This window comes from Onychostoma macrolepis, chromosome 11 (assembly GCF_012432095.1).
Source record: "Onychostoma macrolepis isolate SWU-2019 chromosome 11, ASM1243209v1, whole genome shotgun sequence".
Taxonomy (NCBI): Eukaryota; Metazoa; Chordata; class Actinopteri; order Cypriniformes; family Cyprinidae; genus Onychostoma; species Onychostoma macrolepis.
In genome coordinates, this window is record NC_081165.1 from 27,545,463 (window position 1) to 27,560,695 (window position 15,233).

At 34.6% G+C, this 15,233-nt stretch overlaps 1 protein-coding gene across 3 annotated transcripts in view; it reads right to left on the reverse strand.

The window, feature by feature from the left end:
* The window catches only part of LOC131549104 (CLIP-associating protein 1-B), a 69,370-nt gene that overhangs the window by 33,022 nt on the left and 21,115 nt on the right, over positions 1-15,233 (reverse strand). For all 3 annotated transcript variants that reach the window (XM_058790932.1, XM_058790931.1, XM_058790930.1), the window contains exons 9-19: positions 11,958-12,086; positions 11,297-11,373; positions 10,017-10,109; positions 7,594-7,739; positions 6,049-6,184; positions 5,304-5,374; positions 4,971-5,030; positions 3,536-3,613; positions 2,305-2,472; positions 2,166-2,212; positions 1,107-1,277 (exon numbers count right to left, since the gene is read on the reverse strand). In XM_058790932.1, coding sequence (XP_058646915.1) covers positions 1,107-1,277; positions 2,166-2,212; positions 2,305-2,472; positions 3,536-3,613; positions 4,971-5,030; positions 5,304-5,374; positions 6,049-6,184; positions 7,594-7,739; positions 10,017-10,109; positions 11,297-11,373; positions 11,958-12,086 — 1,176 coding nt within the window. The remainder of the gene's footprint in view (positions 1-1,106; positions 1,278-2,165; positions 2,213-2,304; positions 2,473-3,535; positions 3,614-4,970; positions 5,031-5,303; positions 5,375-6,048; positions 6,185-7,593; positions 7,740-10,016; positions 10,110-11,296; positions 11,374-11,957; positions 12,087-15,233) is intronic.

The window sequence follows — 15,233 nt, forward strand, 5'->3', positions numbered from 1 at the left end:
TACTGTATATGATTTCTTTTCAAACTGAAAGCATAATCTAGGCTAGCCGCTGCCCTTTTCAAAGCAAAACTGTGACATTTCATTCACTGACGCTGTTCCATCAGCAGCGCTAAACCCAGAAGCGCATATACTTACTTGCCGGCAACCCACCAAAATAAAAGCTAGCTGATTTTACGTTTGAAAATCATCAAAATTCTAATTCAAACAATAATAATAAAAATGATAATGAAAATATTAGCATTTAATTTTTTTAATTTACTAAAAATAATTGTATTTGTATGTAATACTCCCTTTTTATTTAAAAATAAAATAGTATTATCACACTTGATTATTTATTTTATTTTATTTATCTTTTTAAACTAAATAAAGTGCAATAATATTATTATCACTATTATTAATTTATTTTTTTATAGTTATATTTTATGGGTCACACTCCATGCCGTGGCCCATGTGAGGACCAAACCAAATCTCCAGGTACTCATATAAGAACCAGGCTGAAAAACTTATGTGCACCCCTGAATATATAGTATATACACATTTACAATTAATGCCCTTTAATTACAACTTAAATATAATTATAAATTAATATATATTTATATATGACATTTATTTAATTATTTATTAGTGCTGTCAAACAATTAAGCGCGATTAATCACATCCAAAATAAAAGTTTTTGTTTACATAATATATGTTTGTATACTGTGTATATTTATTATGTATTTATATAAAAGCACATACATACAGTATATCTTTTGAAAATGTTTACATGTATTTACATGTATATATTTATATTAATATAATTTATATTATATATATATAAATATATTTAATATATAAACATCACATATTTTTCTTGAATATATACATGCATGTGTGTGTATTTATATATACATAAATATACACAGTGCACACACAAAAACTTTTATTTTGGATTTATTATTAATAATATTGTTATTAATAATTGAAGGACACATACACACCCAAAAAATGGGGCGTTAAATTTCACACAATCACCTCATTATGGGATTGTTTGGCTCTCTAAATCAGTATTTACTCTGATTACTGTTCTCCACCGCTCTAAACATGTAAGTGTGTGGGTTTTTTACCCAGAGAGGCGTAGGAACCGGGCGGCAGTGCCGCAGCTGAGCTGAAGGGGGCGGTAGCGGCGACAGCAGGCATTCGAGATTTGGCACTAGCTGCGGCGTTAACGTCCACATCGCTGCGAGATCGCTGGAGAGAGCCGGACGAAGAGGATGTGCGAGAACTCACGACTTTAGCTGAGAGAAAATTGTAAAAAACTGAGTTTATGCAAAGTATTTAATAAAACTCTAGTATCAGCATAAACATACATTTATGGAAACCCGTTTCCGCACCTGAATAAAAAATGCAAAAAGTAATTGTGAGTTTACATCTCGCAATTCTGAATTTTTTTTCTCGCAAATGCGAGTTTTATAGCATGCAATTGCGAGTTTTAAAGTCCAATTCTGAGGTGGAAAAAAGACTGATATGTTTATATCTCGCAAATCTGACTTTATAACTTGCAACTGCAAGCTAAAAAAAGTCAGTTTCTCAGAATTGCGATGTTATATCTCACAATTATGAGGTTTTTTTTCGCTATTGCGATTTTATATTACGCAATTCCGAGAAAAAAGTCAGAACTCGCAATTGCGAGAAAAAAAAGTCAGAATTAAAAGTCGCAATTACCTTTTTTATTTTTTATTCGGGCTTCCATATACATCTATACTGCTACACTGCAAAAAAATTTTTTTTTTTCCTTAGTATTTTTGTCTTGTTTTCTAGTATAAATATCTACAAATTCTGGAATTAAGATGCATTTACTTGACAAGTAAAATGATTTAAGATATTATGTCTTGTTTTCTGAAAAAACAATACAAATTTTATTAGTTTTTGCTTAAAACAAAAATATCTGCCAATGGGGTAAGAAAAATAAGCCTTGTTTAGCCTTTGAATTAAGATTACTCTTCTTACTCCATTGGCAAAATTGGGATATATTAAGAAATGTTACTTGTCAATTAAATGCATCTTAATTACCTAATTTGTAGATATTTATACTAGAAAACAAGACAAAAATACTAAGGAAGAAAATCATTTATTGCAGTGTATTTTACAAAATAAATTTCTTTGTAAGAAAAAAACTCTCTCACTTTTGCTCAAGCTGCTCCCGACAGGTGTTTTAGCAGACAGCGGCCGACTACGAGACAAATTAAGAGTGTGAAAACACAAAGATTAGAAAGTGAAAGCTCATTTACACAATAAGGAGTCTTAATTGAGAGCGTTTCTCACTTGAGGCTCTCCTGCGAGCTGGAGGACGAGCGGTCGGACTGCGGCAGAGACATGATGCTGTCGGAGCTCTTCAGGTGAGACTGCAGTGCTTTCTGATAGGACAGTTCCAGCGCCTGAAACAGATGCTCCGCCTCCTTACTGAAGTGGGCGTGGAAACCCCAGTAACATCTACAAAACATTCATTCAGATTACAGCGGCTCGTCAACATCATCTCACTGTAATAAACTCAATGCTCAAGTTATCAAAGTGGATGCACAACATATAAATGACCATACTGATATCACACAATATTTGTTTATTTTATTAGCATCAGTGCAATTAGGCTGATATTAGAGGGGTTTTTTTCTAGGCTACACAGTTGATAGTGCGAAACATTTATCCAGTATTGTAACTATTCTACATTGTAATCAGGGTTATTGTTAACTAAAACTAACCATAGAAATACATTTTCATTACATGAATAAAATAAACATTATCTAATTTTTTTTTTTTTTAAAGGGCTGCCAAGGCAAGTTGAAGTACTAAAATAATTAAAATTGTCATATAAATAAATATATATTTATATATAAAATGTATTTTTATTTAAATAATAATTAATAAACATTAACAGCATAGACACTAATAATAAAAATAGTCCCTACGTTTTATACAATCGCCTCATTATGTTGTATAAAATTAAATTAATTAATATATATATATATATATATATATATATATATATATATATATATATATATATAAGAAAAATAAAAAATAAATGTTATATAGTCCATAGATCCATAGATCTTTATAAAAAAAATTAAAATAATAATAAAAATGACAAAACACACACACACACACAAAAAACTGCTAAAACAAACTAAAATGACAATAAAAAAACATAAAAATAAAAAATTCTAAACATTCAAAATATTAACAAAAACTATTACAGTAAATATAATTATATAATTATGTAAATATAACAGACATATTTTTAAAAATGTATAATAAAAATACAAAATTACTAAAACAGAAAACATAATAAAAACTACGATAGTACATGACACTAAAATAATGCTGATTGTAATCTTTTCATTTTTCCCAAAATCGGCTCATTTAGGTCTGCATTTCAGTTTTTTACATTGAGTAAAATGTCTATATCAGCGTATCCCTTCTGTGTTGAGATGATTTGGGTATCAACAATCAAGTTATCATCATTATTATTATTAAACACAAACACAGAATCACTCACTTCCTAGCGACTGATCTGGCCTCAGAGTCTGCATCATGAACTCCTTTCTTAATGGTTTCCATCAGGACAGCGATGTGCCTGAGGAGACGAGAGGATGAAAACTGTGAGTCCATTCAGCGGCTCTGCCAAACTCCACCACAGCAGAACATGAGCCGGAATCAATCAATCGGCCGAAACCCGATTCTCCATCCATTAACCGGGAAGTGCTGGCGAAGGCGAGGTGACATTGCCATGGCCAACGTGCGTGGGTTCATCAAGGACGTCAGCCTGATTCTGAGTGTGTATGCGCTCACGAAGACCTGATCTCATCTGTGAGAGCCTTTCTGAGATCAGACATGGACACTAGATCCTCTCCTGAGGATCCAGACTGTCACTGTGTCATCGGGTTTCATAAATGGAGCTTTCCATCTGCTCAAAGTCAAGAGTGAAGCCACTCTGAAACTGTCACTTGTCAAGCTATTTAAAAATGTAGATGAGTTTGTTTCTTCATCAGATTTGTAGAAATGTGTCTCTGCATCAGTGTCTCAGCAATGGCTGCTCTGCAGTGAATGGGTGCCGTCAGAATGAGAGTCCAAACAGCTGATAAAAACATCACAATAATCCACACCACTCCAGTCCATCAGTTAACATCTGGAGAAGACAAAAGCTGAAACGAATCCAGCATTAAGATGTTTTTAATGTCTAGTTCATAATCCATAATAACGCTTCCTCCAGTGAAAAAGTGCATCTGCTGTTGTCTCTCGCATCAAAATCCAGCCACATATTAGTTTAAAGCTGTTTTGGCTTGTAAACAGTGCTTGATCTGCAGATTTCTCTCCTGATTCACACCAGAACACTTTTTCACTGGAGGAAGCTTATTATGGATTATGGACTCGTATTTTAGACATTAAAAACGTCTTAATGCTGGATTAGCTTTAGCTTTTGTCTTCTCCAGATGTTAACTGATGGACTGGAGTGCTGTGGATTATTGTGATGTTTTTATCGACTCTCATTCTGATGGCACCCATTCACTGCAGAGCAGCCATTGATGAGACACTGATGCTGAGACACATTTCTACAAACCTGATGAAGAAACACACTCATCCACATCTGGGACGGCCTGAGGGTGATGACATTTACAGCACATTTTCATTTTGGGTGAACTATTCCTTTAATACAGTTAAACCACAACTACACTGACAGTTACTCACAGAAAGTAGCAGATTTGTGAATCAAATGATTCATTTAACAAAAATTGACTCAAAAGAGCCAGTTCATTTTGATGATTCAGTTTATGAAACCAAACGAATTGGTGATATTTAAAAAGCAGTCGCTCGTGGAAAAATATGGAAAAGAGAAACAAACTACATCATCCAAAAGATTTCATTTAGTGTTTCACAGAGGTTTGTAATGACATGCAGGTGAGTAAATGGTGAACTGTGTCTTTAATTCTCACCTCTCCAGAGAATGCGTCTGCCACTCCTGAAGAAGAAGATCTAAAAACTCATAACAGCGTCTGTAAGTCAGAGCAAATATTCCTGTTAAGATCAGAGCGACTCAAACGTGTGTGTGTGTGTGTGTGTGTGTGTGTATGCCTGTAGTTTCCTGTAAGGGGTAGGTTTAGGTGTAGGGTTGGTGTAGGACAATAGAATATACGGTCTGTACAGTAGAAAAAGCATTACGTCTATGGAGAGTCCTCACAAGGATAGCAAACCAGACGTGTGTGTGTGTGTGTTTGTGTGTGTGTGTGTGTGTGTGTGTGTGTGTGTGTGTGTGTGTGTGTTCTCACCGTCTGACGGCCACTGATTTAGACGTGCAGTTGCTGGTCATGATGGGAATCAGACGTGGATAGTGAGTGTGCTGAAGAAGAACACATCACAGAGTGTTACTACAATAAATACAGATATGATCAAAATTAACTTTTTGGAAATTTTTATGTAAGGATTTCAGGTTTAAATCTGTGAGATTCTAAAATGGAAAGTGTATTAGATAATTCTAATGTGAATATTTATAAATGTTAATCACCTGGTTTTGTAATATTCTGTAAATATTTGTGTAAATATAAAATTAATTATTATAGATAATAAAAATACATCTATTTGAAATAATAGTAAAACTACACACACACACATACTGTATGTATTTTAATTATTTATAATATTAACAGCTTAATACAAATATTCCATGTATAAATGCTGTTTAATCTACACTGAGTAGCTCACACTGCAGACAAATGCACAGACCAAGCTGTGCTGCACAGACTCTATTTTGATGTAAAACTGATTTGGACAGCATCAGGAATAGAAAATAATTCAACAGGAAGCACTCTGGGATGTTTCTAACTACTGTGATGTTCATCAAACCCACAAAGCCCACACTAAACACATGCAGGATACTGGAAGAGACACAATTAACATGCAGATCAATCTTATTGATTATGTTTGCCGCCCTGAATCCAACATCAAGCCTGACTGCATGTCACACAGAGCATCATCTGCCCGTGTGTGTGTGTGTGTGTGTGTGTTTACACGTACCCGTATAATGAGACGAATCGCCGCCATTCCAGATGTGGCCATAACTTTAGCGCTGTTGGGGACGAGGTTCAGTAATGTTGGCATGATGTTCTCAGCTCCGTGATCAAATTTATTACCCAACACAGACGACAGGTGTCTGGAAGAGACACATCAGAGATCAGACTAACAGAACAAAACTTTAAACTTTGTTTCAAAACCTAGTGAGCTGCCTATGAAGGGAGCATTTTGAGGCAGTCATAACCAGGCTGCCTTCTAAGATGCCTAATTTCAGTTTAAGCTTTGCATCTATCCTTTGCAGAGAATTATAAAATAGACTATATATATACATACACACACAAACTTCATGCATACAGTAATGCAATATAACTAGAATGTTATATATTAATATTTATATAAATTTATAAGTAATATTTATAATATTTTAATCATCACTTAAATTCATGCAATACTGAAAAAAAATATTTCTGCATAACATTTAAAAATATATTTAATCAACAATTAAATTTATGCAATACTGAAAACTATCAATAAAAATATTGAATTATATTTATATATAACATTTATATATTTATACATAATATTTAGGAATATGTTTTTATTAACAAATTAATTCATGCAATATTGAAACGCATCGATAAAATATTTTAGATTAAAGTATTTATATTAATAAATAATAAAAATATATATTTAATTGACACTTTAAATTATATTTTATATTTACATATAATATATAAAATATTTAATTAACACTTGCAAAATATCAATAAATATATGACTTATATCTATATAATATTTAAAAATACATTTGAAATTATTCATTTCAATTCATGTTTATTTGTATAGCGCTTTTCACCATAAGCATCATTTCAAAGCAGCTTTACAGGAAGTGTATGTTTCTACATTACAATCATGAGTAAAAAAAAATGCATCAATTAAAATGCACTATGTAAATGCAAAAAAATGTAATGCAAAAATGTAAATACAATTAAAATGCACTATTTTACCCAATATTTGTGCTTATTATATCATGTCATTAGTTAAATGAAATGCTAACTTAAAATCAATTATGCATTTTACATGAGGAGCTATATTTGTGTTCCAAATCAGTCATTTTTGTGCGTCCATTTAAGTTGTGATGTTGCCTATGAAGGCAGTTGCCTATGGTTTGGAACAGAGCCTGTCGGTCTAATGAGAGGGTGTGTGTTTTCATGCACACTAAGTGCTTCACACTCTCTGCTCCATCATGAAGCACAGCAGATCTTACGATGCTGGAATCCGTCCAATGTTTGAAACCAGACCACTTAAACTAATTGATTCTTTTCATTAAACTAAGTCTGTCATCACCACTCAGCAGTCAGTCCGTCTTCAACTAGAGCTGAATGGGATGATGGTTTATACCAGCAACAGCAGCAAACCGGAGAGATGCAGGTATATTTGAATGCCTATCAGTGGATAAGACTGATTTACATCGCAGAAAACGATCAAAGGAGATGAAGCAGCTTTTATTGAGGTATCTTTTACTCTAAAAACAAACATTTCACTCACCCGAGTGTGATACAGGCCTCGCGCACCACCTGCGAGCGCAGATCTTTAGCTGAGAGTTTAAAAGGCCCCTCCAGCTGCCGTAACTGCTGCGAAAAACCATCGTAGTCGCTCGCACCGGCCAACAGCAGAGAACGAACCTTCTTCAGCTGTAAATGAACAAATCAATGAGTCAAAGGTCACATTCAAATGACATGACCTCATAATACTGGATTGATGAGATAACGACCAGTTTGATCGTACTTTACAAAATAAACATGACAAAATGGATCACTCTGAAAGGCTCTGTTTTGTATGGATGCTTGTTTCTGCCATGGGATTAAAAAATAAAAAACATATCTCATAATTCTGATGTTTTCTTGCAATTCTGAGAAACAAAAATCAGAATTGTGATGTATAAACTCAGAATCGAGATATAAATTTAAAACTGAGATATGTATACTCAGAATTGGGATATCAACTCAAAATTACGATATAAACTCAGAATTATGAGACATAAATTCAGAATTGAGATTTAAACTTAGAATTGCAAGATATAAACTCAGAATTGAAATATAAACTCAGAAAAGAGATATAAACTCAGAAAAGATATATAAACTCAGAAAAGAGATATAAACTCAGAATAGAGATATAAACTCAAAATTACGATATAAACTCAGAATTACGAGACATAAATTCAGAATTGAGATTTAAACTCAGAATTGCAAGATATAAACTCAGAATTGTGAGATATAAACTCAGAATTGAAATATAAACTCAGAATAGAGATATAAACTCAAAACTGACATACAAATTCAGAATTGCAAGATATAAACCCAGAATAATGGGATATAAACTCAGAATTACGATACAAACTCGAAATTGCGAGCTATAAACTCAAAATTGCCAGATATGAACTCTGAATTGCGAGATTTAAACTATGAATTGTGATATATAAACTATGAATTATGAGATATAAAAGCAGAATTGCAAGATAAACTCAGAATTGAGATATAAACTCTGAATTGCGAGGTTTAAACTATGAATTATGAGATATAAAAGCAGAATTGCAAGATAAACTCAAAAGTGAGATATAAACTCTGAATTGCGAGATATAAACTCAGAATTACGGGATATAAACTCAGAATTGCAAGATAAACTCAAAAGTGAGATATAAACTCAGAATTGCAAGATAAACTCAAACGTGAGATATAAACTCAGAATTGCGGGAAATAAACTCAGAATTGCAATGTAAACTCAGAATTGAGATATAAACTCAGAACTGCGAAGATATAAACTCAGAACTGCGAGATATAAACACAGAATCGAGATGTAAACTCAGAATCGCGATGTAAACTCAGAATTGAGATATAAACTCAGAATTACGAAATATAAACTCAGAACTGCGAGATATAAACTCAGAACTGCGAGATATAAACTCAGAACTGCGAGATATAAACTCAGAACTGCGAGATATAAACTCAGAACTGCGAGATATAAACTCAGAACTGAGATGTAAACTCAGAATTGAGATATAAACTCAGAATTACGAAATATAAACTCAGAACTGCGAGATATAAACTCAGAACTGCGAGATATAAACTCAGAACTGCAAGATATAAACTCAGAACTGCAAGATATAAACTCAGAACTGCGAGATATAAACTCAGAACTGCGAGATATAAACTCAGAATTGAGATATAAACTCAGAACTGCGAGATGTAAACTCAGAATTGAGATGTAAACTCAGAACTGAGATGTAAACTCAGAACTGAGATGTAAACTCAGAACTGAGATGTAAACTCAGAACTGAGATGTAAACTCAGAACTGAGATGTAAACTCTATAAACTCAGAATTGAGATGTAAACTCAGAATTGTGATGTAAACTCAGAATTGTGATGTAAACTCAGAACTGAGATATAAACTCAGAACTGAGATATAAACTCAGAACTGAGATGTAAACTCAGAACTGAGATATAAACTCAGAATTACAAAATATAAACTCAGAACTGCGAGATATAAACTCAGAATTACGGGATATAAACTCAGAATTGTGATGTAAACTCAGAATTGAGATAGAAATCCCGTGGCAGAAATTGGCTTCTATAATTTTGCAATAATGACCAGTTGACTTCACATTTCCCTTCTAACTAAACAACTGAATAAATGATGGACATTAAATATTGATTTGAGTTTAAATTATATGTTGATTATTTTTATATTATGTGAGAAGAAAGAAAACAAGAGACATGAAAGCATATACATGCTTGCATGAAAGCACAGCTATGTATAAAATCACTGAAACAATGAATAAATATATGGTTTGGAGTCATTATACAAAATACGTGACCACAGAATGATGCCATCGACCAATCACAATCAAGTATTCCAGAGCGATGAGTAACAAGCAGCCATTTAATTCCATTATAAATGTGAAATCACTCACTGCAACTACTCGCTGTTCCCAATCGTGTTTGTCATTGGACAGAATTTCTCGGATCTTGTTCATGGAGTCCTCGAGCTCTCGAGCCGAGTAAATCTGTGAGCGAAACAACAGCGTCATCAGACTCACTGAACACTGGCATCTGTCCAGAGATCTCTAATGGAAAACCACTGAATGCAGAGTCCAGACTGACACTCCACATTACAGATGTTATTGCTGCGTTATTGATGATTCCTTGAGTTACTGACAGAGATGCATTTGGATGTAGTTTGGGGTCAGTAAGGTTTTTAATGTTTTTGAAAGAAGTCTCTTCTGCTCACCAATTCTGCAGTTATTTGATCAAAAATACAGTAAAAAATATGATTTTAAACAACTGTTTTCTATGTGAATATCTATTAAAATTGAATGTATTGCTGCGATCAAAGCTGTATTTTCAGCATCATTACTCCAGTCTTCAGTGTCACAAGATCTTTCAGAAATCATTCTAATATGCTGATTTGCTGCTCAAGAAACATTTCTGATTATTATCAATGTTGAAAACGTGCTGCCCAATGTTTTTGTGGAGACTGTGATACATTTAATTTTTTCAGGATTCACAGATAAATAGAAAGTTTAAAAGAACAGCATTTATTTGAAATAGAAATCTTTTGTAACATTATAAATGTCTTTAGTGATAATAATAATTTGTTACATTTACATAGCGCTTTTCTAGGCACTTGAACGCCCACCACACACCAGCTTATTGGTGGAGAGGAGACAGTGATGAAGCCAATCAGTAGATATGGGGAAGATTAGGAGGCCATGATGGTCAGAGGCCAATGGGCAAATTTGGCCAGGATGCCGGGGTTACACCCCTACACTTTTCGAAAGATATCCTGGGATTTTTTTTTTAATAACCACAGAGAGTCAGGACCTCGGTTTAACATCTCATCCTAAGGACGGTGCTTTTTACAGTATAATGTCCCCATCACTATACTGGGGTGTTAGGACCCACACAGACCACAGGGTGAGCGCCTCCTGCTGGCCTCACTAACACCTCTTCCAACAGCAACCTAGTTTTCCCAGGAGGTCTCCCATCCAGGTACTGACCAGCTCAACCCTGCTTAGCTTCAGTGGGCAACCAGTCTTGGGCTACAGGGTAATATGGCTGCTGTCTTTACTGTCACTTTTAACAATTTAATGCATCCTTGCTGAAAACAAATATTAATTTATTAAAAGAGTAAATCTTACTGACCCCTAACATTGTTGAACATATTAACGTTACGAAGCTGACCAATGCTTACCTGTACGGTGGGCACATCTTCAAAGGCACGGATGAAGTCTTCTTCATCAACAGCACCGGCACCAGAGCTCTCCTTACCTGATAGGGACAATCAACATATCCAGTAAGTTTTAAATATAGATTTTATATTTTATATTTTTATTTGATATATATATATATATATATATATATATATATATATATATATATATATTTATATGTGTGTGTGTGTGTGTGTGTGTATATATATATATTTGTAAACATTTTTAAATATTTTAATTAATATTTATTTATATATATTTTATTCTATACAAAATAATAACATATAAAAATATTAAATTGTATAACATTTATTATATATACAATAAAAATAAAAACAACATTTATAAAATTGTGTATAAAATATTACAAGTTATACATACCATTTTATATTTTATATATTTATATGTACATTTTATATTTTAGATATACGTTCTTACATTTTAAGTGGGTTTTAATTGAGGCTGTAAAGATAGCTACAGCTAATATGGCATTACATTGCAGCACGGCACTGAAATGTGTTATTGCTTTTAAAACTGAAAAACTGGAACCCTGGATTGCCCAATCAGAAGGCACAAGCAAAACCATCATTTTCATAAAAATAGTATAATAACAGTCAAGCTTCTGAGATGCAGGTCATTCACCTGAGCTCTTGGTGCTGGACGCGGAGCTCGGTCTGCGCATGGATCCCGTCCGCCGCACCGATGACGCTGCTTTAGAAGATGACGAGGAACGACCTCCATCCACCGAATCCTCATCATCGATGTTCTTATCTGAGGAATGACAGAGAAAACACTATTTATTTACTATTTAGTTGAATGAATGAAGCATTTATATAGCGCTTTATTGTGTATTGCTGTACACCCAAAGTGCTTTACACTCATGTGGGGGGTCTCTCCTCAACCACCACCAGTGTGCAGCATCCACCTGGATGATGCGACGGCAGCCACAGGACAACGGCGCCAGTGCGCTCACCACACACCAGCTACAGGTGGAGAGGAGAGAGAGTCATAAAGCCAATCAAGTGGATTGGGGATTATTAGGAGGCCATGATTGATAAGGGCCAGTGGGGGGAATTTGGCCAGGACACAGGGGTTACATCCCTACTCGTTACGAGAAGTGCCATGGGATTTTTAATGACCACAGAGAGTCAGGATCTCGGTTAAACGTCTCATCCGAAGGATCAAATGTTGTTATAAACATTTTGACTTTTTGTATTGGCATTAGGAATTAGGCATTAGGAAGCCGCAGAGGCTGGGACCCGGGCGTGGCACAGGGGCTCTACAGCGCCCCGTGGAACACAGTCGGAAAACTTGATGTATAGCCCACACATACTTGCACGTATTCATATGAAACTCTGTACACATATAGATCTCATTGAGCTGAAAAACTTTCACGCTGCATGTCATAGGCTCCGCCCAACAGAAGTCGGCTATTCAGGGCTGTTTGAAAAGCGCATGCTCTGGAATTTGATATACTCCTCTGAGGATTTCCAACCAATTGCCACCAAACTTGGTGACCATGATCCCAAGAAATTGGGGATGCTAAACCGCGAAGGGATTTTTGATATCTCGAACGGTTTGCCCGTGGCGAGGTGATGAATTATGGCGAGAAATGAGAAACAGGAAGTATCTAATAAAGTCCACGTTCATTGTCTGATTTTGATCAAACTTCAGTGGTTTGTTCGTTGTATCATGCCGATCGCAAAGATGTGACTATTAGGAGTCAAAGTTATAGCGCCACCAACTGGCAGCAGGAAGTGTGTCATTTTCAAAATACTTTGAATTCAGCATCTTATTTTTACTCGATTTGCTTCAAACTTCATCAGAATAATGTCAAAACACGGGCGATGTAAAACTGTTGAAGGAATATTGATATCTAAAATACTGTTGGCATGGCAATGTGTCAAACTTGAATATTCTTTTACGGTGATTTTGAGGCAGATAACATGCTTAGAATTCCATGAAACTCAACACACATATCAGTATTAATGATAGATAGACACTGGCAAAAGCTCATGAAAGGGCGTGGAGGAAGCAGTCTATAGCGCCACCTTTTGACAAAAGTTGGGGGGTTAGTTTTAGCTACAGACACCAAACTCGGTACATACATTGTTCTCATCAAATCGGTTATTTTGCATCGAATGTGGATTTTTGGAAAAATATAGCCGTGAATTATTGCACACTAGTCCTAAGAAAATCATAGAATTCACACCAAACTTTGTCAACAAGACTGGAAAACATTGAGGAACTTAAATTGTGAATGCATTTTGGATATATTGAACGGTGTTGCCATGGTGATTTATTAAAGTAACAGTCTTTTACAGTCTTGATGGTTTGGATTAACCCTTTCATTGCTGTATCCCTTAAAACCAGACTGCCAGATGGTTACTGTAAATGCATGTGCCCCTTTTTTTTGATGCCACCAGGGTGGCGGTTGCACTGATGGCTTGGGCCCGTCATCGCTGCTTGCAGCTATATTTAGTGTTTGTTTAAGGGTTTAAAGGTTTTAAAGGGTAATTTGTAATTGTATTAATTTAATTTTTATTATTATTTTTATTAGGTTTATATATGCTTTTTTCCACATGCACATATGTGACCCAGGACCACAAAACCAGTCATAAGGGTCGATTTTTGATCCTTTTTCAGATTTTTGATCGGAAAAGCTGAATAAATATTCTTTCCATTGATGTATGGTTTGTTAGGATCAGACAATATTTGGCTGAGATACAACTATTTGAAAATCTGGAATCTGAGGGTGCAAAAAAATCAAAATATTGAGAAAATCGCCTTTAAAGTTGTCGAAATTAAGTTCTTAGCAATGCATATTACTAATCAAAAATTACATTTTGATATATTTATGGTAAGAAATTTACAAAATATCTTCATGGAACATGATCTTTACTTAATATCCTAATGATTTTTGGCATAAAAGAAAAATCAATCATTTTGACCCATACAATGTATTGTTGGCTATTGCTACAAATATAATCGTGCTACTTATGACTCCTTTTGTGGTCCAGGCTCACATATATATTTACATTTGTTTTTTCTAATTGTATTTTTACACGTTTATTTAAAATTTTGTGATGTTTTTCCATCCAATAATCCAATGTTTATGTTTTATTTTATTTTGCCTTTGTTCTTAATCAATTAAATTAAAATAATGTCTTTTAATAGCTTTTCTTTCAGTGAACCATAACAACCCTGGTTTGCACTACAAGTTAGATTCAGCTTAATGCATGCAAACAAAACAAGAATGAATAAGACAAGGCTGTAAAACCCGCAGATGTTCATCTGAACATCCTGATATTACGCTGCACCTACAGACTTCAGATGTGCTGTGTGTGTGTGTGTGTGTGTCTGTGTGTCTCTGTGTGTGTGTGTGTGTGTGTGTGTGTGTGTGTGTGTGAATCTGAAGGACGTCACCTCCTTCACTCAGCAGCTCAGGAAACCCCGGTAGAGCTGCTCACGTGAGGAAACATCACCAAAATCTGCCAGACCAGCAATCAATCGCCATGAATTATTTATACACACACACACACCCCCACCCGACCTTATTCATAATGCATTAGTGTCAACACCTCTCTCCCACAATCCTTCACTGCGAACGGCCCTCTAACATGCTCCGAACTACTCCAGAAACCTCCAGGGAAACAAACACACATTCATCCAGACATCTAAACCACAAACATCTATTATTTTTACATTAAAAAAAAAAACAGACTCAAACCCATCTCTGGCCCCTAAAAGAGAACTTAAACATTATTGACTTAATTTATGATTTATGATACACCCCCAAAATGATTTCAAGCAATTTCTGAGAACAATTTTGTCTGCAAACACACATTTGTACACATATCCTTGTTTTTACATGGAGAAAATGACATTTTCTGTCACCCTCACAAACAATTAGCACAT